The sequence below is a fragment of the Monodon monoceros genome, unplaced genomic scaffold (genome assembly GCF_005190385.1).
Source record: "Monodon monoceros isolate NGI ecotype Baffin Bay Population unplaced genomic scaffold, NGI_Narwhal_1 Super_Scaffold_20, whole genome shotgun sequence".
NCBI classification, from domain to species: domain Eukaryota; kingdom Metazoa; phylum Chordata; class Mammalia; order Artiodactyla; family Monodontidae; genus Monodon; species Monodon monoceros.
In genome coordinates this window covers 70,477,485-70,500,661 of record NW_021703777.1, presented here as the reverse complement: position 1 = coordinate 70,500,661, position 23,177 = coordinate 70,477,485, and the positions used below count along the sequence as shown (strand labels likewise).

The following is a 23,177-nucleotide window of genomic DNA, read 5'->3' as shown; positions in this document are numbered from 1 at the left end:
GAAAGAGAAAACTTTGTGAGCTCTTTCTAAAAGCAAGTTAAGATGTCTGAGTATATTTACAAACACTAAGTTTTTATATGGCAAGCAGATAGAGATCCTGTATTTAGGTTGGATGCCCCTTTAACTAGGACCAATATTACATGTTTTGGAAGGAGGAAGAAAATTAGACGAATATGAAAGGGTGAGTGAGGAATTTGGGAGGGCGTTAGTAAGGGCAAATTGCTAATGGAAGCAGAATGTGAAAACTATAGATCCATAAATGAAGCCTCACTTTTGTTTTACTCAAAGAATGGAAAAACCTTGGAATAATTCAATCCTAGAAGCAAATAAAAAGTCATTTTACAAAGTTTATCAGCACCCTAATTAGAGGTTCATTTTAAGGATAAATCTCCAGACACTGTAAAACTCTTAGAGGAAAACAGGCAGAACACTCTATGACATACATCACAGCAAGATCCTTTTTGACCCACCTCCTAGAGAAATGGAAATAAAAACAAAAATAAACAAATGGGACCTAATGAAACTTCAACGCTTTTGCACAGCAAAGGAAACCATAAACAAGATGAAAAGACAACCCTCAGAAGGGGAGAAAATATTTGCAAATGAAGCAACTGACAAAGGATTAATTTTCAAAATTTACAAGCAGCTCATGCAGCTCAATATGAAAAAAACAACCCAATCCAAAAATGGGCAAAAGACCTAAATAGACATTTCTCCAAAGAAGATATACAGATTGCCAACAAACACATTAAAGGATGCTCAACATCACTAACCATTGGAGAAATGCAGATCAGAACTACAAAGAGGTATCACCTCACACCAATCAGAATGGCCATCATCAAAAAATCTACAAACAATAAATGCTGGAGAGGGTGAGGAGAAAAGGGAACCCTCTTGCATTGTTGGTGGGAATGTAAATTGATAGCAACCACTATGGAGAACAATATGGAGGTTCCTTAAAAAACTAAAAATAGAAGTACCATATGACCCAGCAATCCCACTACTGGGCATATACCCTGAGAAAACCATAATTTAAAAAGAGTCATGTACCACAATGTTCATTGCAGCTCTATTTACAATAGCCAGGACATGGAAACAACCTAAGTGTCCAATGACAGATGAATGGATAAAAAATATGTGGCACATATATACAATGGAATATTACTCAGCCATAAAAAGAAACGAAATTGAGTTATTTGTAGTGAGGTGGATGGACCTAGAGTCTGTCATACAGAGTGAGATGAGTCAGAAAGAGAAAAACAGATACCGTATGCTAACACATATATATGGAATCTAAAAAAAAAAAAAGTGGTTCTGAAGAACGTAGGGGCAGAACCAGAGTAGAGATGCAGACGTAGAGAATGGACTTGAGGACATGGGGAGGGGGAAAGGTAAGCTGGGACAAAGTGAGAGAGTGGCATGGACATATATACACTACCAAGTGTAAAGTAGATAGCTAGTGGGAAGCAGCTGCACAGGGAGATCAGCATGGAGAGATCAGCTCAGTGCTTTGTGACCACCTGGAAGGGTGGGATGGGGAGGGTGGGAGGGAGACGCAAGAGGGAGGAGATATGGGAATATATGAATATGTATAGCTGATTCACTTTGTTATAAAGCAGAAACTAACACACCCTTGTAAAGCAATTATACTCCAATAAAGATGTTAAAAAAAAAGAATCTCAGCAGACCAATTAACCAAATTTTGCCAGTTTCAATCCCCTATTATTTTTTTCCAGCAATTTGCTTATTGTTGTAATTTATTTCAGCAATTTCCATAATAACATTCTCAGGATGGCACTCTCAGATATAACTGTCTGCAAGAAAATATGCTGAATCCATTCACGTAAAAAATTTACAGTCAATTTCCTTCTTCACAGTTATAAATGAAATGGAATCATCTGGACTTGTGCCCTTCCACCATCTTTGAAGGGGGTTTAATGAGGTGGAGAAGAAGGGCAAGATGGAGAGAAGAGAAAGCACTTGCTTTGATAGAGGCAAAAAGTGAAGGAGGAAGGGTTGTACTAAGAGACAGCTGATTCATTTGATCCCCTCATTTTCATCACCTCCAAAGATCAGACGCTGAAGCTGAGTTACACACTTCTGAAAGTAGACAAGCAAGAACTTCTATATAGAATACCTCTGGGTGGGAGTTCAGCTCACTCTGACTCATTAATTTCTTCATTCAATACTGCCATAGGATAAACTGCTTTCATCTAACATTTCAACTCTCCTTGAGAGAAAAGCTTTCTTTTAAATGGGTTCCAACTTTCTCTCTTTCCACCTGAAGATACACTTTTTTAACATTTAATTAATTTATTTTATTGAAGTATAGTTGATTTACAATGTTGTGTTAATTTCTGCTGTACAGCAAAGTGATTCAGTTATACATATATATATGTATATATGTAATTTTTCATATTCTTTTCTGTTACGGTTTATCACAGGGTATTGAATATAGTTCCCTGTGCTATACAATAGGACCTTGTTGTTTATCCATTTTCCATATAATAGTTTGCACCTGCTAATCCCAAACTCCCACTCCATCCCTCCCCCAACTCCCTCCCCCTTGGCAACCACAAGTCTGTTCTCTATGCCTGTGAGTCTGTTTCTGCTTCCTAGATAGGTTCATTTGTGTCATATTTTAGATTACACATATAAGTAGTATCATGTGGAATTTGTCTTTCTCTTTCTGACTTACTTCACTTAGTATGATAATCTCCAGTTGCATCCATGTTGCTGCAAATGGCATTATTTCCTTCCTTTTTATGGCTGAGTAGTATTCCATTGTATATATGTACCACATCTTCTTGAAGATACATTCTTGATATTTTTTAATTCTTCTAGCTGCCGTACTGCTGCTCCTGAGGAAAGAGCAATTCAGCATGGCAGCACTCTATTCTAGGTTTTCATAAGTTCAAAAAAAGTGCAATTAGTTCTAGTAGGGAGTTAAACTTATTTTGATGTTCCCCTCGTTCTGAGTTTTTTTGAGCCCAACTTTGGGTAATAATGGGTTAAAATGCTCAAAGTGTCCACTAGAATGTTATCTCCCTGGGGACAGAAATTATTTTTTGGTCTGTTTTATTCAGCACTGCATCACCAGTTCCCAGAACAGTGCTTGGCATATAGCAGATGCACTTTAAATACTTTTAAATAAATGGACAATTGAGCTGGTATCACCCAACTTATGGTTTTGAAAGTCACCATTCCCAGATTTTGTGATTCTGCTTTGTTTTTGTTTAACTTTTGGGGAACAGTCGCTTGACTAAGAGATAATATAAATTTTTCTGTTACATCCTAATGCTTCAGTGTATTGTGCTGGGCAATTTTAGTATTCAAAATCAATGTTAGACATAGTTCATTTGTATTGTTTTGTAAAATTGCATATTATTTCTGATGCTCTGTTAGTTGAAGATCATTTTTGGCGCTGAAACTTCTAGCCAATTGTTCTTTAATTGGGGTTATAGCTAAAATTGTGGTTAAAGATTTTTTTCCAGCTTTACTGAACTATAATTAAGAAATGAAGTTGTATGTATTTGAAGTGTAAAATGTGACGATTTGATATTTGTATACATTGTGAAATCATTACCACAATCAAGTTAATTAGCACATCCATCACCTCACATAGTTACTTTGTTGTTGTTGCTGTTGTTAAGAATGCTTAAGACCCACTCTCTTAGCAAATTTCAAGCATACAATGCAATATTATTAACTATAGCCACCAAGCTGTGCATTAGAGCCTCAGAACTTATTCATCTTATAAATGAAAGTTTGTACCTTTTGATAAATATCTCCCCATTTTCTCCACCCCCCCCAGCCCCTGTCAACCACCATGTGATTTTCTGTTTCTATGAGTTTGACATTTTTTTTAGATTCCACGTGTAAGTGATACCATACAGTATTTGTCTTTCTCTGTCTGACTTTCACTTAGCATAATACCCTTCATTTTCATCCATATTGTCACAATTGGCATAGTTTCCTTCTTTTTCACTGTGTGAATTATATATATATATCATATATATATATAATCGCATTATCTTTATCCATCTGTTTGTCAATGACACTTGATGGTTTCCATAACTTAGCTATTTTGAATAATGCTGCAGTGAACATGGAACTGCATATATCTCTTTGAGATAGTGACTTCACTTCTTTTGGATTTATAGCCAGAATTGGGATTGCTGGATCATACGGTAGTATTATATTTTGTTTTTTGGAGGAACCTCCATACTGTTTTCCATAGTGGCTGTACCAATTACATTCCCACCAACAGTGTGCAAGGTTGTACAAGGGTTCCTTTTTCTCTACATGCATGCCAATACTTGTTATCCCTTATCTCTTTGGTCATTGATACCTAACAGATGTGAGGTGATACCTTATTGTGGTTTTGATTTGTATTTCTTGATGATTAGTGACGTTGAGCATCTTTTCATATACTTGTTGGCTAATGTTAGGAAAAATATCTATTCAGGTTCTCTGCCCATTTTAAAGTTGGATTATTTGTTTTTTGTTATTGAGTTATAAGATTTCCTTAAGCATTTTGGATATTAACCCTTTATTGGACATATGGTTTGCAAATATTTTCCCCCATTCTATAGGTTGCCTTTTGATTTGTTGACTGTTTCCTTTGCTCTGCAGATTCTTTTTGGTTTGATGTAGTCCTACTTATTTATTTTTGCTTTTGTTGCTTGTACTTTTGGTGTCAGATCCAAAAAATGACTGCCAAGACCAATGTTAAGGAAATTTTCCCTTATGGTTTCTTCTAGAAGTTTTATGATTTCCAGTCTTCCAATTAAATATTTAATCAATTTTGAGTTGATTTTTGTGCATTGTGTAAGATAAGGGTAGTATGGATATTTTAACAATATTAATTCTTCCAATCCATGAACATGGGATATCTTTCCATTTATTTGTGTCTTTTAAAATTTCTTTCATCTATGTTTTATAATTTTTAGTGTACAGATTGTTCCCCTCCTTGGTTAAAGTTATTTATTTTATTCTTTTTGATGCTATTATAAATGGGATTTTTTTTCTTAATTTCTTTTGTGGATAGTTGTTAGTGTATAGAAACACAGCTGATTTTTGTATGTTTATTTTGTATCCTGCAGCTTTACTGAATTTATTTATCAGTTCTAACAGTTCTGATGGAGTCTTTGGGCTTTCTATATGTAAAATCATGTCATCTGCAAACAGAGACAATTTTGCTATTTCCTTTTGGATTCAAATGCCTTGATATTTTTGGGGGGGGGAGGGGAGGCCAAATTGCTCTGGCTAGGACTTCCAGTACTATCTTGAATAGAAGTTGTGAGACTGGGCATCCTTGTCTTTTTCCTGATGTAAGCTGAAAGCTTTTCATCATTGAGTGTGGTGTTAGCTGTGGATTTGTCATATGTGATCTTCATTATTTTGAGGTCTATTTTAAATTTTCCATCAGAAAAACCAATCTCCAAATAACATATTTGTTTTCAATGATTTTCTTCTCTCCATTTCTCCTGGAGTTATTCTCCATTCATTAATTAATTCAACTCATGCTTGTTGAGCATCTACTATGTTTTGCAGTACAGCTCTCATTTCTGCATGCAAAACTGATCCCTATATATATAGGCATTCGGGGGGAAACAGAAGATGTTTAATATTCAATTCCTTCCCTCAGATTCTTTACCTGTTACTTGGGAGTGACAGATAAATATAGGTGAAACAATAGTAATAGCAAAAGATGGTTTAAATGCCTGGATTCAGGGTAGAAGAAAGGGCTGCAAGTAAACAGAAAAAGAACGATTTTACTAAGACCTTTGGAAAGCTTGGAGACCTAAGATAACATTGCTTTGAAATCTAGGAGATGAAAATAGAATAAAAATGCGTTTGGGGAGAGGGGAATTTTCCCATCAAGGATAAGTATTTGTTTTAGATTGGGTTCCCCAGGCAAGGATTTGAATGTATGTAATGTATTTGGGAAATGATCTCCGGAAGCCCCAGTAGGAGAGACAGAGATGGCAGGAAGAAAATACAGGGTGATATTGAGGAGTTACTGCTATAGACAACTAGAGCTCAATCCTACAATACTGAACACACTTCAGAGGGGGAGGGAATCTGGGATATTCATCCTCCAACTCCCATTAATCACTGGCTGAGAGCTGCACCCAGGTGATGGTAAATGCCTTAGAACTTCCAGCCAAAAGAAAACTAGCAGTTAGAGAGTCACAGGTGTGTGTTGTAGGGTCCGTGGACCCGAACACTGTGGGGATATAGGCGGGTCTCCTATTCTTGGAGCTTGTAAACAAAAATAGTCCTGAAGAGGCTTGCAGGCTGGGCATTAAAAGCATTCTGGTACTTCAGTCTATCAGAAGTTGAATTTGCTGCAATAAATGGAAAAGGTACACACTTGGTAAATGGCCCAACAGAAACTGGTTTATGTTTGGATCTGATCAATAGAAAGGAAGGATGGAGACTTCAGGACCCATTAGAAAATGGACAGACAAAAGCCAGAGAGGGAAGATCAGAGAGAGCATGGATTTGGGGAAAAGTCAGATTTTAGACTTGCTGAGCTTAAGGTTATGTCAGGATTTTAAAAAGGAAATGTTCATTAGTCTACCTCAGATGAGTAGAAAGGAAAAAAAGTATTGACTTGGGAGCCAGGAGCAGGAAGGTGGTAGTGAAGGCAGTCAAATAGGTTAGTCCTTCAAGGGAAGGAGTTTGTAGAAAAGATATCAAAGTTTCAAGACTTAGCCTTGGGAAATATCAGTAATTAAGAGCAGTTACTTATGTATAGTTGTAAAAAGTATAGTAATGCTGTGCATTTTTTTTTGATCCTCACACGAGCTGGGTGACGTAGATGCAGGAGGGTTTTACCTGTTTTACAGATGTGGGACTCAATCTGTTATAGGTCATTTTACTACAGACTAGCACAGATGGGAGTCACAACTTAGGTGTTGTATCTCCAAATTCGGAATTCTTGAAACCATGAAGTCAAGAGGAAGGAGATCGGCCAAGCATTCCTGAGGTCTTCAGTCCCTCATTCTGTTCAAGCCTAGGTGATATATGAGTGTAGAAATGGGCTATGTCCCATGCATGTGGAAACTGATAAAAAGGCTGATTTTCTGTACGAAAGATTGTTTCTGGAAAGGCTTTTATTTCTGGAGAGCAAGAATGTAATCACTAAAGTTTATGGAATCTGCTGAAATCTGGGGTGCTACAACAGTATCTTTGATCACAGCAGAAACATGACCAACTCAAAGAAAAAACTCAGAAAGAGGAATTTATTTGTTGACTCATGTAATAAACCATAGCCATTTCAGGAACGGAGATGGAAAGAAAAGTGGAAATACTGTCAAGAATCTTTCTTTAAGCTCTGCTTCTTTCTTCCTTTCTTCTCCACGTTTGGGGGCAATGGGAACCATGTTTGTCACCTTCTACACTTAGATTCTTAGAGCTTGGGAACCAGAGAGAAAGATGCTTTCTCTCTCCCAGGGCTGGCTGAGGATGTGACAGTGGAATGCAGGTTGGGGATTGTAAATTGGTCTCTTCAAAGGGTGGTTGTTTCTTAGATTACCATTTCAGTAAGTGCTACCAGGTAGACGTGGATGTTGATGAAAGACCAACAGGCTAGGCTTTCCTCAGGCACGGCCAACATCTGCACAGGCGTTTAACCACATCTTACTGGAGAATAATGATGCTCTCTATTTTATTTTAAAGATAGTTATCGGTTTTTATCCTACCTCTTGCTTCACAAATATATGTTTTGGAGTACCACTTCACAGAATCATCATTAACTTGAATAAAACTACATTATTTCATTTTAATTGTAAGTGCTAGTCTTTTGGTCTTTTTCTCTTCCATATGTCGTTAAAAACAATAAAATGAGGACAAGCGAAAGAGGCCTTTGGTGATTTCTTTGAATGCATCCTGTTGGCTGCTGTGCAACTCTCAGCTTGCAGCTCTTGGCCTGGCAACGTAGTTTCAATTTAATCAGAGACAACCATTATTAAATCATTCTAGCCAGACTTATCTACACCTACTGAATGGCCAAGCAACAGCAACAACCTGCATTTTCGCTTTGGGCATTTTGCTAAGAACAAATTAGTCATTATTATGTCAAAAATTTGTTAGTGAGATAGAAAAAATACACACTGTAAGTGTTCCCCTAAGTTGCAATCAGTTTGATGATATTCTAGTGAGGTTTTATTGATTTGCCTATTTTAGATGAAAAGCATCCATTTTTTTCCTTAATTTTCCCCTGTATTATGCTGTATTGTGTTATTATAGTAGGAAGTGCATAAGCTTTAAGATCTGACGGCCTTAAGTTCAAATTTTGGTTTGTTCTTCATTCAACAAACATGTGCTTAGTGCCTCTTAATAGACACTCTATTAAGTGTAAAGGATGTAAAATAACACGAACACTGATCCCAGCAAGTTCATAGTCTCGTGGTAAAGGAGGAAGGGGTGGTGCAGAGTGCATGATGGGATGCAGAAGTTGGGCAGCACCCAGCCCATTGGAGGGAGGAGTGGGAGAGGCTCCCTAGAGAGATGCGGCTTGACCTGACTTGTGTTGGTTGAGAAGGAAGGGGAAACAATGGAGGAAAGTGTTCCAGGCACGAGGACTACATAAGAGAACGAACGTCAGGGGTACTAAAGAACATGGCGTGTTTTGGTGTGTTGGAGAATTTGGCACATAGTTGAAACTTATAAATATTAGTCAGATAATCAGTACAGGGCAAGGTGTGCCATGGGAAAGAATGCTAGGGGGAAGATAAGAGCCACATCACAGAGGGCTTTATAGGTGAGTATTTTGACCTTCTCCTGAAAGCTATGGGAAGCAGTCGTTTATTATTATTTTATGTCAAGAAATGACATGATCAGATTCTTCTATGCATTCTGGAGCATGGATAGAAAGGGCCTACTTTAGAGGCATGGAGACAAGTTAAGAGGCTGTTGTAATCCAGACGAGAATAGTGGGGTCCTGAGTTAAAACTGGAGGAGTGGGGACAGAGGGAAGGAGACAGGCTTGAAACATAAAAAGAAAGAACTGATACTTGATTTATAGAACACGGGGGGTGGTGAGGGAAAGCGCTGGAGAAATCAGGACCTCCCCAGATTTTCAGCAGCTGGTTGAATAGGTTTAGTGGCAATGATGAAGTTAGCTTCAGGCATCCTCAATGCAAGGTAGAGAGGGTGTGTTTCTCCGGGTGGAGATGTTACATTGATAACCGGACCTTCAGTCTGGAATGCTGGAGTGCAATCTGAGCTGAGGATATACCCTTGGGAGTTCACAGCCTTCAGTTAACTATTGAAATTTTGGATGAGTTCATCCAGAGAGAAGGAGGTAGACCAAGCTTAGAGCCCATGAGAACCAGAATTCTTAGGAAAAGAGAGACCCTAGCTGAACATGGAGAAGGAATAACCAGACATAGAAGAGGAAGTCTAGGAGAGAAGGATGTTATATATGTCAGTGGGAAAAGAGTTTTGTGATTTTGTGCTTTGAACAAGTGTGCAATCTCCCTGTGACTCATTTACTTTGTCAGTGAAAATGGAATAATGATATCTATTGCGTTGCACATGGTGAGGATTTTACAGCGATAATAAATGCATTCATCTGCTATAAATCCTGTAGCATGGAAATCATCAATGAATATTTTTTCTGCTTCCAGTGTTGATTGAATTATGAATAAAATTGTTGATAATAAAATCTTCCACCTAATGAGACTTATTATTTCCTTCAGTAATTTAAGCAGATCTCTTTCCTAATGACTGAATCTCCAAAATCTAGTAATCGGCTCCAGTAAGGAGTTCTGGTGTCAAAGCCAGCAGTGTCGGGTGAAGAACATTTCCAGAAATATTTTTGTTTTCTTCCTTCTGATAATACTGTGATCAATCTTGTTTAAAAACACCTGCATTGGGCTTCCCTGGTGGCGCAGTGTTTGAGAGTCCGCCTGCCGATGCAGGGGACACGGGTTTGTGCCCCGGTCCAGGAAGATCCCACATGCCGCGAAGCGGCTAGGCCCGTGAGCCATGGCCGCTGAGCCTGCGCGTCCGGAGCCTGTGCTCCGCAACGGGAGAGGCCACAACAGTGAGAGGCCCGCGTACCGCAAAACAAAACAAAACAAAACAAAACACCTGCATTTATTTCGTATTTGAATATGCAATCAATATGAAGTGTTATACTTCCTTTACAAATTTACATTGATCATCCCAAAGAGTACAGTAGGTACTTGAAAAAATACGTTTTTTAAGGTTTTGAGTATTATTCTTCACATCTGCTTCTGTAGGTTTCATGTGCCTCACAATTTAGTTCCTTTTGTTAAAGCAACCTAATCTGGGGAAATCTGAGGAGAGATGGGAAGGCAGCGTTTTCTTGCTTTTGAAATCTTACCGTTCTTCGTTTGTGCGCTTTGAAGTGGAACTGAAAGACTTAGCTAGATTCCTTTGTGGAGCACACAGACAAATTCAACCTCTGGCTTTATGCAGAAATTTCAAGATTTTCATTTCTGTTTTCCTTTTCATGTAACACAAAGTACCTCCCTCATTTGATCATGCTTCGTGTCTGGTTTTCAGAGCAATTTCTTAGGCTTGTTTGACATTTGGAGGCAAGGCATATTGCAAGGCAAGTGGTAGGAAGGAGTAGAAAAGAGAGATGAGACACACTAGACACACTTTTTATACTCTTTCCATTTCTTCAGCAGCAACTTGGAGAAGAGTGCTGCTCACAAGTGACTGTACCGAGGTCTTGAAAGAACAGTGTGTTTCATGCCTGCCTTACCCTCATTGTGTGTTTATAGGAAGTCAATAAGCGGTTTGAGTGTACTCTTGACACTGTCATACAGTTGTTCAAGTTGGGCTAGATGATCTCCAAGTTTCTTGTCTGTTTTAAGATTGTGTAACCTGAAGTCCTTTAGCTCCTAAACCTGTGATCCATGACGTTAAAATTAATCTATCTCTATTTGTCTGTCTATCTATCTATGTATCTCTCTGTCTCTCTATAGGCTTGTCACCTACTTCTCTGTTTCCTCATCTGAAAAGCTAAGATAATGATAGTACCTATTTCCTTCAGAATTAAAGGACTTGATGCTCATAAAATACATGTATCAGCTTCATGTGCCAACTTCCAAGCTACCCATCAGTGCTGTCCAGCAGTTTCTTCCCCTAAATACAGCGTTTAGAATCTGGAGTGGAGCATATTTAGCGGAGGTTGAGACTGACATTCAGAAGAGTCAGAGGGACATCAAGGCTTAAACCTGGAAACCTGAGGAGGAGGCAGGAATGAGGGATTTGCCTGAGGCTGGGTCCACTTTTCTCAACCTCTGAGTGTCCTCTGCCTTTGAAATAGACTCTCAGTCTACTCTGGGAGTTCCACAGAGACTGAGATCACTTCTCTTCATAACACCGGAATTTGTGAAAGCATCAAGCTGAGACGAGATGCGGGTATTTCAAAATCCAAAGTAGACTCTTATCACTTCCTAACCCACTAAACGGGATTGACTACATTTAGCTAATTATTCAGGCATTTTCTTTGATGTAGAAAATCCGGAAAGATTTTAATCTTTTATTGTTTGATTTTTATTCATCATATGTATATATTTGGGAGAGTGGAAGATAAAGGGCACCTTTCCCTTTAAGAAAGCACGAGGGTTTGTATAAAGTAAAAAGATGAAAGGTGTTATGAAAATGATCAAGGCAGAACTAAGCACTTATTATTCTGATGCTGTTGTTCAACATTTTAGTCCAGTTTCTTCTGGTTTTGCAACTTGAATCTTTCATAGGATGAGAGGGAAAATATGTTTTTTCAATGCCTCCATTTGTAGGATGTTTCTGATTCATTTGCTGCCTGGTTTTTCGCTGTGGCAAGCACATCACTTTGGGATTGGATGCTCCTGAAATGATGATTTTGTTGTTCACCTCAATATTAGTGTTATCTGCAGAGATGAGTAGAATTGCAAATGCCAATAAATCGTGTTTGTGACAATTTCTATAGAAACCAAATTATTCATATTGGAAGAGAGATGCTTTTGTTTGGGAGGAAGGTGGTTTCCATGAGATCCTAGTTCCTCTTCTCCCAGCTGTGTGACTTTGGGGGATAATGATGGCTGGTGTGTTTGTAAAGTTTTATAATTGACAATGTCTTCAGGTGCATTTTACCTGTGATCCTACAACTCCCTTATGGGCTAGATTATAGCTACACTCATAAGAGAGAGAGAAAAAGTAGTCCCAGAAAAGTAAACTGATTTTTCCAAATTTATGCAACTCCTAAGTGCCAAAGTCATGGCTCCAGATGGATTTTCTTTCCACTGCAACATGTTGCTTCCTAAAAGAGTTTGATTCAAATACTGAAACTGTGAGTCTCAATTTCTTCCCATATAAAGTGTGCATATGGACTAGATATGACGTCACTAACTCAGATCTAAAGGGGCAATGCAGACAATGTTAATGAGAGATGTTGTCTAGATATAAAGGAATGATATTAAATGTGGCAGCAGGAGACATGTGTCATCTAAAGGGAGTTGTTGCTGTCAAGCTCCCGGTATTACTTTTGCAGAGGAATGCAATAAAACTAGTGTTGTCAAGTTTTCTGCTTTTTAAAGAGAAGACAAAAATTTCGATGTTCAAGTGAAACCTCCCTGTGCTTGAATAATGCAGAATTGAGAGAACTGCGACCCCTTTCTAAGGTCTTCATGAGGTGGGGAACACCTTCATTTCCAATTAAGTCTGATGTGCTGTAAAGTCAGTATTGTTTCAGTTTAACTTTCTGGAAAAATGTATTTCTTTGGTCTAGAGGATTCATTAGGTTCATTGACTTTTCAATTAATGTCTAGGCCAACTCAGTAATTGATTTGGACAAATAGATAATTTGTGAAGCATGAAAGGAAATGAAATATAATGAATGATATAAAATGAAATCCATAATCTTGGAGCATTATGAAAACAGAATACTCTCTACAGAAATCTTTGCATGCATAGATTGTCACTCACGTGTTTCTTTCATGCCACCCAGAGGGCAGCTGAACTTAAAGAGGGATTTTTATTACATCTTATATGCATGGTCTCCTCTATTGTTTTCACTCCCAGAATTGATGGCACATCCAAACAACTGTAAGTGGTAAGTTAAGTCATTAAAGAGATTTATTTTTTCATCATCGTGTAATTCTGAAGTTAAACTTTGCCACATTCAGACTTCTGAGGTGTGAATTTGGACTTGTTGGTTATAATCATAGTGGTGATAGTGCTGCTGGTGTGTGTCCAAAACATTTTGTACTAATGATATTAATAATAAAGAAATGGCATTTGTTGAGTGTTTATTATGCATCAGGCTTCATGTTAAGGGTTTTTCTATTCATTAAATTATTTAACCCTCACAAATTCCCATGAAATAGGCATTGACGTCTATTTTACAAATTAGAAAATTGCAACTTCAAGAGGTTAAGTAACTGGTCCAAGATTACTCTGTTACTAAGAGGCAGATTCAAACCAAGTTTTAATTAAATGTATGGAGAAGAGGTCAGGAGGTATTTCCTGAGCATCTACTATGTATCAGGTAATATTCTAGGTTCTTGTGTACAAAACGAATTCCTGCTTTATTTAGGTTATATTTTATTTTTGGAGATAGACAGTAAACCAATCAACGTACACAATAATGTCCAGCAGTACTAGGTATCCTAAAGAAAAGAACTGGGTTGGAGGATAGAGGGTCTGTTTTACATGGGGTGATGAGGGAAGGTCTGTCTGAGGGGTGACGTGTAACCAGAGATATTAGAATAAAGTGGAAGGATGAGCAATGGGAATTTCTAGGACAGTCCTTTTGACAGTCCCTCTGTGGTATACAATTCACTACTCAGGTCTGGAATGGTATGACCCATCGGTTTGTTGTATTTAAGAGGGTTATGTAGTATCTTCCTAAGGCACGAGCAAGGACATAGGAGGCAGACCCAGGTTAAAATTCTGGTCCTGCTCCTTTTTCCTCTGAGGTATTTAGACACCTTAAGTTTATCTTCAAGCTTTAGTTTCCTCATCTATAAAATTTGGATAATAATCCTTATCTCTTATGATAAGTGAACATTGCACACATAAAGTTCCCCTTTGCAGCCCTGGAACTACATATGTATATGCAGGAATCATGCAACAAATAGTAGTTATTGTAATTATTTTTATAACCTGTGTCTTACAGCGGGACATGGAGAAGTTCCCCGTGGTGTTTTGTGGTCAATGTGTGGGAGGGAATATGGCATAGAACAGAGGTCCCCAACCTCCGGACCACCGACCGGTACCTGTCCGTGGCCTGTTAGGAACCAGGCCGCACAGCCGGAGGTGAGCGGCAGCCCAGCGAGCAAAGCTGCATCTGCCGCTCCCCATCGCTCGCATCACCGCCTGAACCATCACGCCCCCGCCCCCCGTCCGTAGAAAAATTGTCTTCCGCGAAACCGGTCCTTGGTGCCAAAAAGCTTGGGGACTGCTGGCCTAGAAAATCACCATGTACCCTCAGAACTGAATAGGGAGTGTGGTCAGAATGGAATTAGATCCAGGAAATAAGCTAAGACAGGAGCCTGGTGTGGATAAAGTGGGTTTTCACATCACAGTAGTTAAGCGCAAGAATGAGAATTCAAAAGGCGATTTGAAAGCAAGGGTGGGCGGGGGGTTATTTATTTATTTAAATTTAATATTAAGAAGCATCCCAGAATATGCATACGGCTACAGAAGTTTACAGAGTAGCATGAAGAGGGAGAGAGAGAAAAAATTCCCGTCCTTTACAAAGCCCCACGGCGCTGCTTCCAAAGGCATGTGTCTTCTATTTAAAATGGTGGTCCCTGGAGCCAATGGGTTGGCCCAATGCCTGATAATCAAGAAATAGGTCTAGTCCCGGTTTGCCTTCTGATATGCTGCATGGCTCTGAGCTAATCACTTCACCTCTTTGCCTTCAGACAGCAGAGAAGAGCTCTCTATACTTCGTCCATTTCAAAGGTATCCTTTTAGACAGAAAAACATTTACAGTGTCCCTCCTGTGATGTTACTTACTGTTAAATGTGGGCGCATAATTTAGTAAAGAGGCAAACCTCTTTAAATCGCCAATATTATCTCATGGGCACTGAATTAGGTCTACATCAGTCTGTTTTGGCAATAACCTTGATCCTGGGGCAGCGGTAGCAAAACAACAGTGTGGTTCAAGGGTTCTGCTTGACTCAGTAGAAACCCACAGACTTTGAAGGGTGTGTATCTGGGCTCCAATTTTCTAACTTTGCTGTAACTTTAACTCTGTCACCTTGTCTAGGACACTTATCCCGTCTGAGCCTAGGTTTCTAGATCTATAAAGAAAGACCGTTACAGCATGTAAGTTATTGGGAGGATTAAGTGAATGTAAAGTTATTAGCATTATGTCTGCCATCGCCATTTAAAAATGTCACTTTTTATTATATTTTTAAGTTTTGTTTAAGACCTGAGTTCCTGGAATTGCCTGGAGGCCCAGATTTCAGGAGGCCTTGTCAAACCGGCACCAGGCTGTACACAGTCAAAGGGGTCAAGTGGAAATAGCCCACTGGATCTGGATCTGCTCCAGCCCGGGGAGCTGGGTCTGCGCAGAGCTGATCCTCTGTCGGGGAGCCGTAGGGACTAATCCTTGGCCTGAATCAGTGACAGTTCCAGTGGATGTGAGGCCTCCAGAAGTGTCCCTGGATGCCTAGGTGACTACAGAACTTACTGTTTGACAGTGGCTATTGCCGGACCAGGTGCAAGCTGAGGACATACATTGGCTACAAAGTAACCCCTTAGTCTTTTTTTTTTTTAACATCTTTATTGGAGTATAATTGCTTTACAATGGTGTGTTAGTTTCTGCTTTACAACAAAGTGAATCAGCTATACATATCCATATATCCCCATATCTCCTCCCTCCTTAGTCTTGTTCACAGCAATTTCTGTCCCTTACCAACACATCTACGTTTGCTGCAGGTGTTGTGAGGCTTCGGGGCACCCCAAAGAATCATCTTTTTTAGTCAATGGAAAGGAAGAAACAGCTTGCCTTTATCAACATCTAGGTCGGCTTTCTCAGAACAAGCGGGCTGCAAATCCCAGTGGCTTCTTAGCGCTGTCTCAGATGCCTCCATCCTTCATTACGCTATTCCCATGGTAACTCTCAGGAAGGGAGAAGAGGGACAGCTAACCACTAAGGGGATATTTTTAGATTTCTAGCCAAATGCTCTGACAAATCTGTTGAGGGAAAGAAAATGAGGCAAGTGTAGAAGAGGATTTCTTTATCCAAAGACAATATCATTTAAAACTGATATTATGAAACTGGAAACAACCTTGAGGAATCATTTAACCCACTTCTACCTCTAGAAAGATCCACTTTCAAATCATATCAAAAAATTGTTCGGTAAGATTATTTTTAGAAAATTTTACTTAATAGCCTATTCTACTAGATAAACTATATTTCCTACCTTGAATTTACCCTGGATTCAATCTCAGTTTTCAGACCAAGGGAGTTGGGAATGAGACTGAGTACGATTGCTCAAGTTGTGGAATCACACAACCCTGGGGGCATCCTTCCTTTATTCTTTGCTAATCATGACAGTCTCTAGGTTTGTGCAGTGTACATCCTGTGCAACTGTCTGCACTGGCCCTGCTTCACTTATTTTTATTTATTTATTTTTTTTGCGGTACGCGGGCTTCTCACTGTTGTGGCCTCTCCCGTTGCGGAGCACAGGCTCCGGACGCGCAGGCTCAGCGGCCATGGCTCACGGGCCCAGCCGCTCCGCGGCATGTGGGATCTTCCCGGTCTGGGGCACGAACCCGCGTCCCCTGCATCGGCAGGCGGACTCTCAACCACTGCGCCACCAGGGAAGCCCTGCTTCAGTTATTTTTAAAATATGTAAATCCCTCCCATCCTCCTTAAAAGCCTTCAGGAATTTCTCATTGCTCTTAGGTTAAAGGCCATAGAGTGGCTATAAAATACAACATGATACTGATCCTACATGCGTGTCCAGAATCATTCAGTATTATTATAATTCTCCTTTGTGTTTCAGCAAATACCTTCTTTCAGAGTCTCAAACATGCCATCTTCCTCCATCTCAACATCTTTGCACTTATCTGTGACTTTTCCCCCACGCGCTCTGCCTAGTTAATGCCTGTAACTCTTTCTTATCCTTTAAATCAGAGCTCAAATATCAGAAAATGCTTTTTCGACCTCTAAAACAGAAAAGGCCTTTCTGCCATAGCCTCTTCTAACAACTTGTGCATTTCCTTTGCATCACTGAACAGTTTGTAATCATATATTGATTTATGTAACATTTTAGTTTTTTATTACTTCGAACTCCAAGTAATGAGCTCCAAGTCGTTAGGAATTATAATTTTTGCTCCCCATTATATATATAGTGCCTAGCATATGTTTGGCAAATTATTCTAATGACTGTATAAATGACTAGCAGTTATTTTAAAGGGACATAAACCCAGTTTCTCTGACAAGTCAAGCTGCCTATATGTGACTTCACCGGGGCTCCTCAAAAATATAATGTGCACCCAGATTTCCCAGAGAACTTGTTAAAGTGCAGATTCGGATTCAGTAGATCTGGGGTGAAGCTCGTGATTCTGCATTTCCAACTGGTATCCAACTAGCTCTGGAACTTGGTTGCACACTGGAATTGCCAGAGGAGATTTCAAAAAAAAATCACTCTGGTGATTCTGATATAACTGGTATGTGCTTGGCCTGGGCTTTGAGGATTTTTAAAGCTCCCTAGTTTATTCTCATATCCAATACTCTTGGAGAATCACTGATGCCAGGCAAAGCTCATCCTCAACAGTAGGCAAAGGGATATTTTTTGTTACCCTTTGCACTGAACAGCATCTAACATGGCCACTTGATAAGGGTTCATGTTATTACTATTTTTTAAATGTCTATCGCTTAGAGATACACAGAAAAGTGGTACCAAGCATATGTTGTACGAGCAGAGAGAATCCTGTGTGAGAACAGAATGGTCCAATCTTAAATTTTCCCACTTCTTCACATGGGGAAAGGTATTTCTTATAAAATATTTCAAAAGTAAGTGTACTATTGAAAAAAGTGGAACATTTTGGTAGAAACAAATGCAGTTATAGCAGTCTTTGCAGCCAGAGGAACAATGCATAATTACTCAGATAATATCAGGAAAAAGAGAAGTTTGGTGCTCTTCCAAAAGCTGCAGCATTTACAGTGAGTTCCTTGATTCCCAGCTTGTTCATAATTGTGAATATGAAGAGGAACCAGAGGCTCTTGGGCATTTGGTTACTCTTTTTGAAGATCAATGCTTCTTAATCTAAAGCCTAGTAATAATCCTCTTTTCTTGTCATTAATTACATTGATGTTTTCCATTGATTTATTTTTGCCTGTGGTTTTAATCTTAAAAATTCCACAGTGTGGAGTGTAATATCTTTGCAGTGTATAACTCAGCACACAGTACCATGTTTTAAGCCCTACACTAGTTGTTTTCTTAATCTTCTCAGCAAACCTATTAGGTAGCTACCACCACTATTATCACATTTTACAGAAGAGAAAACTGAGGCTAAACAGCTCATTAGCTTCCCAAAGACAGAGATGGCCGGAGACAGAGTCCAGGTATATCTGATATACCTCCCTGGGGCTCTCTCCTTTCCAATGTTATAAATTAGCAGTATATAGGCCAAATTCAGCCTTCAGATATTTTGTCCAGGGGTCTCAATACATTTTTTAATGGGGTGCCACTATTTAGAATGCAGAAAATTTCCTATAAAAATCCAGATTTCAAGTTTATACTTACAATAATCGTATCTGACAACACTGAGTGACATTCCTGAAACTTGCCTGAAGCTGAGTTATGTTTTTCCCTTTCAAATGACACTCTCCCTGCTTCTCACTAATATCTCATTTACTCCTGGTCTGCTCCAGCATTTATGACACCTGCTTGGCCCCTCCAGGCCTCTGGTTTTCATCTTAGCTTCTAAACTCTATTGAGGAAAGGAAAGATTCTTACGTCTTTAATACATTTTACCATTAGGAAAAAAAAAAAATGTCCGGTCTCTCGGTGAAGTGGAGACCACTGCATAGCCATTTCCATCACTTCATATCTTTCTAGAACTATCTGTGTTTCCATCTGGCGGAGTGGTCTGATTTCTTTGAGTACAAAATGGTGAAGCTTAGTATCTTACCTTCTGGTTCTAGTATTTAGCCATCTGGAGTGGTTTCAAATCAAAGTTTTGATTTCACAGGAGTTTATAAGTTGTGTGGTTGTCTTTCAACAACTGTAGCACTGTGGAGACTCACGTATCCCTTGATCTCATGGTATATAGTTGGGTTCTGTTCAGTCTCCTTCAAATAAGGCTATAATAAAGAGGAAGAGGGTGATGTCACCCTGGTGATGTCAGGACCTAGCTGATAAGGCCCTCGCAGTGCTGGCAGGGTTTGAATGCAGTCACTGATTCTGATGCAGCAGGAAACATAGACAAAAAGAGATTCTCTCTTTAGGAGTCTTCACCTTGGTTTTGAGAGTTGCTTGCCTCCATTTTGAGAGTGTAAGCCTCCAATTGCTTACACTCCATTGCAGTGTACTGTTTCCTTGTTTCCTTTTTATGCCTGGCTTTGACCTGCTGCCCACCTGATACTGGTTTCTATGCACTTTCTCTGAGCCACTATATCTTCTGTTCCTCACGGCAGAACCTTCTCACTGCCCACGGGAGCCTGTCATTCAACAGAGCTCATGCACACATTTTATGCCTCTTAAATCTCAGAACAATCCTATGATATAGATCTTGTTATTCCCAGTAAATTTTGGCTCAAAAAAGCTGTAAAATTTGGTAAGTTGATGAGTAGAAGAATTTTCAAATGGTTAAATGCTAACCTTGTCTATTCTGTTCCATGTTTTGCTTTGGGTATGAGAGGCAGCTATTGTAGTTGAATGATGTCTACAAAACATGAGAAAAGTAATTCAACCATTCCTTATTTCACCACATGGCATGCCATGTGAGGCATCATCAATTTTAAGATATGCCAATTACAATGGAATATTACTCAGCCATAAAAAGAAATGAAATTGAGTTATTTGTTGTGAGGTGGATGGACCTAGAGTCTGTCATACAGAGTGAAGTAAGTCAGAAAGAGAAAAACAAATACCCTATGCTAACACGTATATATGGACTCTGAAAAAAGAAAATGGTTCTGAAGAACCTAGGGGCAGGACAGGAATAAAGATGCAGACGTAGAGAATGGACTTGAGGACACAGGGAGGGAGAAGGGTAAGCTGGGACAAAGTGAGAGTGGCATGGACACATATACACTACCAAATGTAAAATAGATAGTGGGAAGCAGCTGCATAGCACAGGGAGATCAGCTCGGTGCTTTGTGACCACCTAGAGGGGTGGGATAGGGAGGGTGGGAGGGAGACACAAGACGGAGGGGTTATGGGGATATATGTACATGTATAGCTGATTCACTTTGTTACACAGCAGCAGCTAACACACCATTGTAAAGCAGTTATACCCCAATAAAGATGTTAAAAAAAAAAAGATATGCCATTATCTGATATGCCATTGGGAACAGAAAAAACACTGTCAATTAAATTATGTCATTTAAATTATGTTGACTGTCATCCTTATTGCAATTACAGATGTTCTAAAGTATAAAGACATGTCTTAGAATTGACAAATATGGTGCTTATTCAACTTTTATTGCAGGCCTTTAATGTGTAAGACGTTGGCTGAAATGTTAATTGTCTTAAAATAAAGAGATGTAAGAAAGCAAATGCCAAAATATTTACACTATAATATTTTCCTACAGCAACCATCAACTGACCTAGAATTTGACCGCGTAGTGATTTATACGACTTGCCTTCGTGTGGTACGGACAACCTTTGAAAGGTGTGAACTGGTAAGAAAGATCTTCCAAAACCATCGGGTAAAATTTGAAGAGAAAAACATAGCTCTGAATGGTGACTATGGAAAAGAATTAGATGAACGATGCCGACGGGTTTCTGAAGCTCCTTCGCTTCCTGTCGTGTTCATCGATGGCCATTACCTTGGGGTGAGTATCTGCTAAGGAAAATCTTCTTTTTTATTGAACCCAACCAGTGTTGATAGGAAGCTATAAGGCTATGACAAGGCAACTTGCAACATAGCTACCAGCATACTAGCTATTTTTTTTAAGTTCAATCCAAAGGGTTTGAAGCACTTATTTCTATCCTAAATGATGTGTTGCTACAGTGTTCACCCCTGCAGGGTCATGGTGAGATGCAATCAGCATGAAATTGCCTTTTTGAATAGAAATACAGTTTTTAAATGTTCAGTTGACTTGAGTTTTGCATTGTGAAGCTTGACATGTGGGATAAAAACTTTTTTTTTAGTGCAGGCAAGAAAAATGGGATATATGAGATATCCATTTGTGAATTCTCCTATACCCCTCATCAAACACGCAGTTTCCTACTTAATGAAACTAAGATGACAGTCGTGAAATGAAATCAATAAGAAATAGGGCCCGGAGCCAGAATTTTAATCTGTTTAAAATGATTCTTGATTTTGGTAATGCGAGAACGTGAGACACAAATGCAGGCTTACGGGCGAGCAGAGAACTCCCAGAGCAGCAACAAAACATGACTGCTTCCTTGCTCTTTGAATAGCACTGTTAGCATCTTTAACCCCCACTGATCTATGAACAAGCTTCATCAGTACGAAGCCCAAGAAAGGGGGCTTTGGAGAGTGCAGTTTGGAAAGAGAGAGAGCAAAGGGACACCAGCAGTTGAGGGGGTTGGGACTGACTACAAGGTCACTGATCAGAGAACAGAAAGCGGCTGTCAACCAGAGATGGATCCTTGCATCTTGGTTTCATTTCAAATCTGGTCTTAACCTTCAGCTTCCAGGGAAGGTTAGAAAAAGCCAGAGCAGGAAATGCTCCTGTTTGTTACAGGGAGCTTGTGTCCTGATATCCTGTCTAGAGCCATGGCTGTTAGAGGCCGCCTGTCATCTTACGGAAAGATTAATGCAGAGAAGCCATGATTCAGTAGCTATGATGTTATGCAATCTTACTTTTAACCAGAGCTGGACACAGATAGATTCTGAACTAGAAGTATTTTGATTCAAGTATTGAGCCTCTTATCTTATACTTCAACATATACCCTGAGGTCCCAGAAACCCATAACAATGGCAGTGATAATAATGACAGAATGAATGAATGAATGAATAAATAAATAAATAAAATTTAAAAAGTACTATACTATACTCTCAGCTTATATGTGTCATCTCATCTAGTCCTTAGGCCCTAGAAATCAACTCTCTGGCGCACTGGTTAAGAGGCAAGACAGCTTTGAAGTCGGGCAGCATTGTTTCAAATTCCTGCTCTGCTACTTCTGTTTCTGGGAAATTTATAAATCACTCTGCCTGATTTCCTCATTTGTAAAATGAAAATGATAATGATAATAGAACTTTTCTTAGGCTAATTTTGAGGATTTTACTGATATATACACTGTATATAGTGTGTGTGTGTATATATATGTATGTGTATGTGTGTACATATATATATACACATAGCTGGGTAATTGGCAGGACCAGGACTCAAAGTTAGGTCTGTCCGATTCCCCAGACCCTTGCACTCTGACACATCACCTCAAGGAAAGTGATCTTTGCTAGTTTGTTTCCTGGTGGGTTCTTAGCACCTAGAACAGGGTTTGGCATAAAGTGCTCAAAAACGTATGCTGAATGGATGTAGGAATGATGCTATATTGTCTCCTCGTATTCTCTCCTTCTCTCCTGAGACATTCTTCCACAAGGAAAGAAAATCTCATAAACTCATCCACACTGTGGAGAAAATCACTGATAAGGGTTGTGGGTATTTGCATTGTAACCTGAGGGAAATTCTTCTGACAATGTAAGATATTTTTCATTGTGGAATTTTAAGTTCTGTGAAGCTACACAATTAATCTTAGTGGGCGACTGCTTACTTACACAGGTACAAGGTGGGCCCCACCTGCTACTCTGCTCTTGACCAGGCTCAGCTTCTTCCTGCTTTTCAGTGTAACAGGCAAAATGCCTCTCTTGCTATTTGTCTTTCGGTTTCAGGGATAGAGGGAGAGTGCAACAGAGGAGGTAGGGTGCAGGGTTCTTTCTCGATTGCTTTGCCTCTGTGATCACTTTATTTACACACATGCCTAGAGGCAGAGGGATCACAGGGGTGCTACCTGCTGCTTCTGAAATTTGAAGCTAATTCCCCAAAT

The 23,177-nt window shown here is 39.4% G+C and overlaps 1 protein-coding gene across 6 annotated transcripts in view; it reads left to right on the top strand.

The window, feature by feature from the left end:
• The window catches only part of GRXCR1 (glutaredoxin and cysteine rich domain containing 1), a 329,808-nt gene that overhangs the window by 248,521 nt on the left and 58,110 nt on the right, over positions 1-23,177 (top strand). For 4 of the 6 annotated variants that reach the window (XR_003795458.1, XR_003795455.1, XR_003795457.1 and 1 more), the window contains one exon: positions 20,753-20,995. Coding sequence is in view for 1 of the 6 variants with exons in the window: in XM_029234574.1 (XP_029090407.1) it covers positions 20,753-20,995 (243 nt within the window). In the remaining 5 variants the exon portion in view is untranslated. Of the gene's footprint in view, positions 1-20,752; positions 20,996-23,177 lie in introns of those variants that run through there. The other 2 variants (XR_003795454.1, XR_003795459.1) reach the window with 1 other exon arrangement.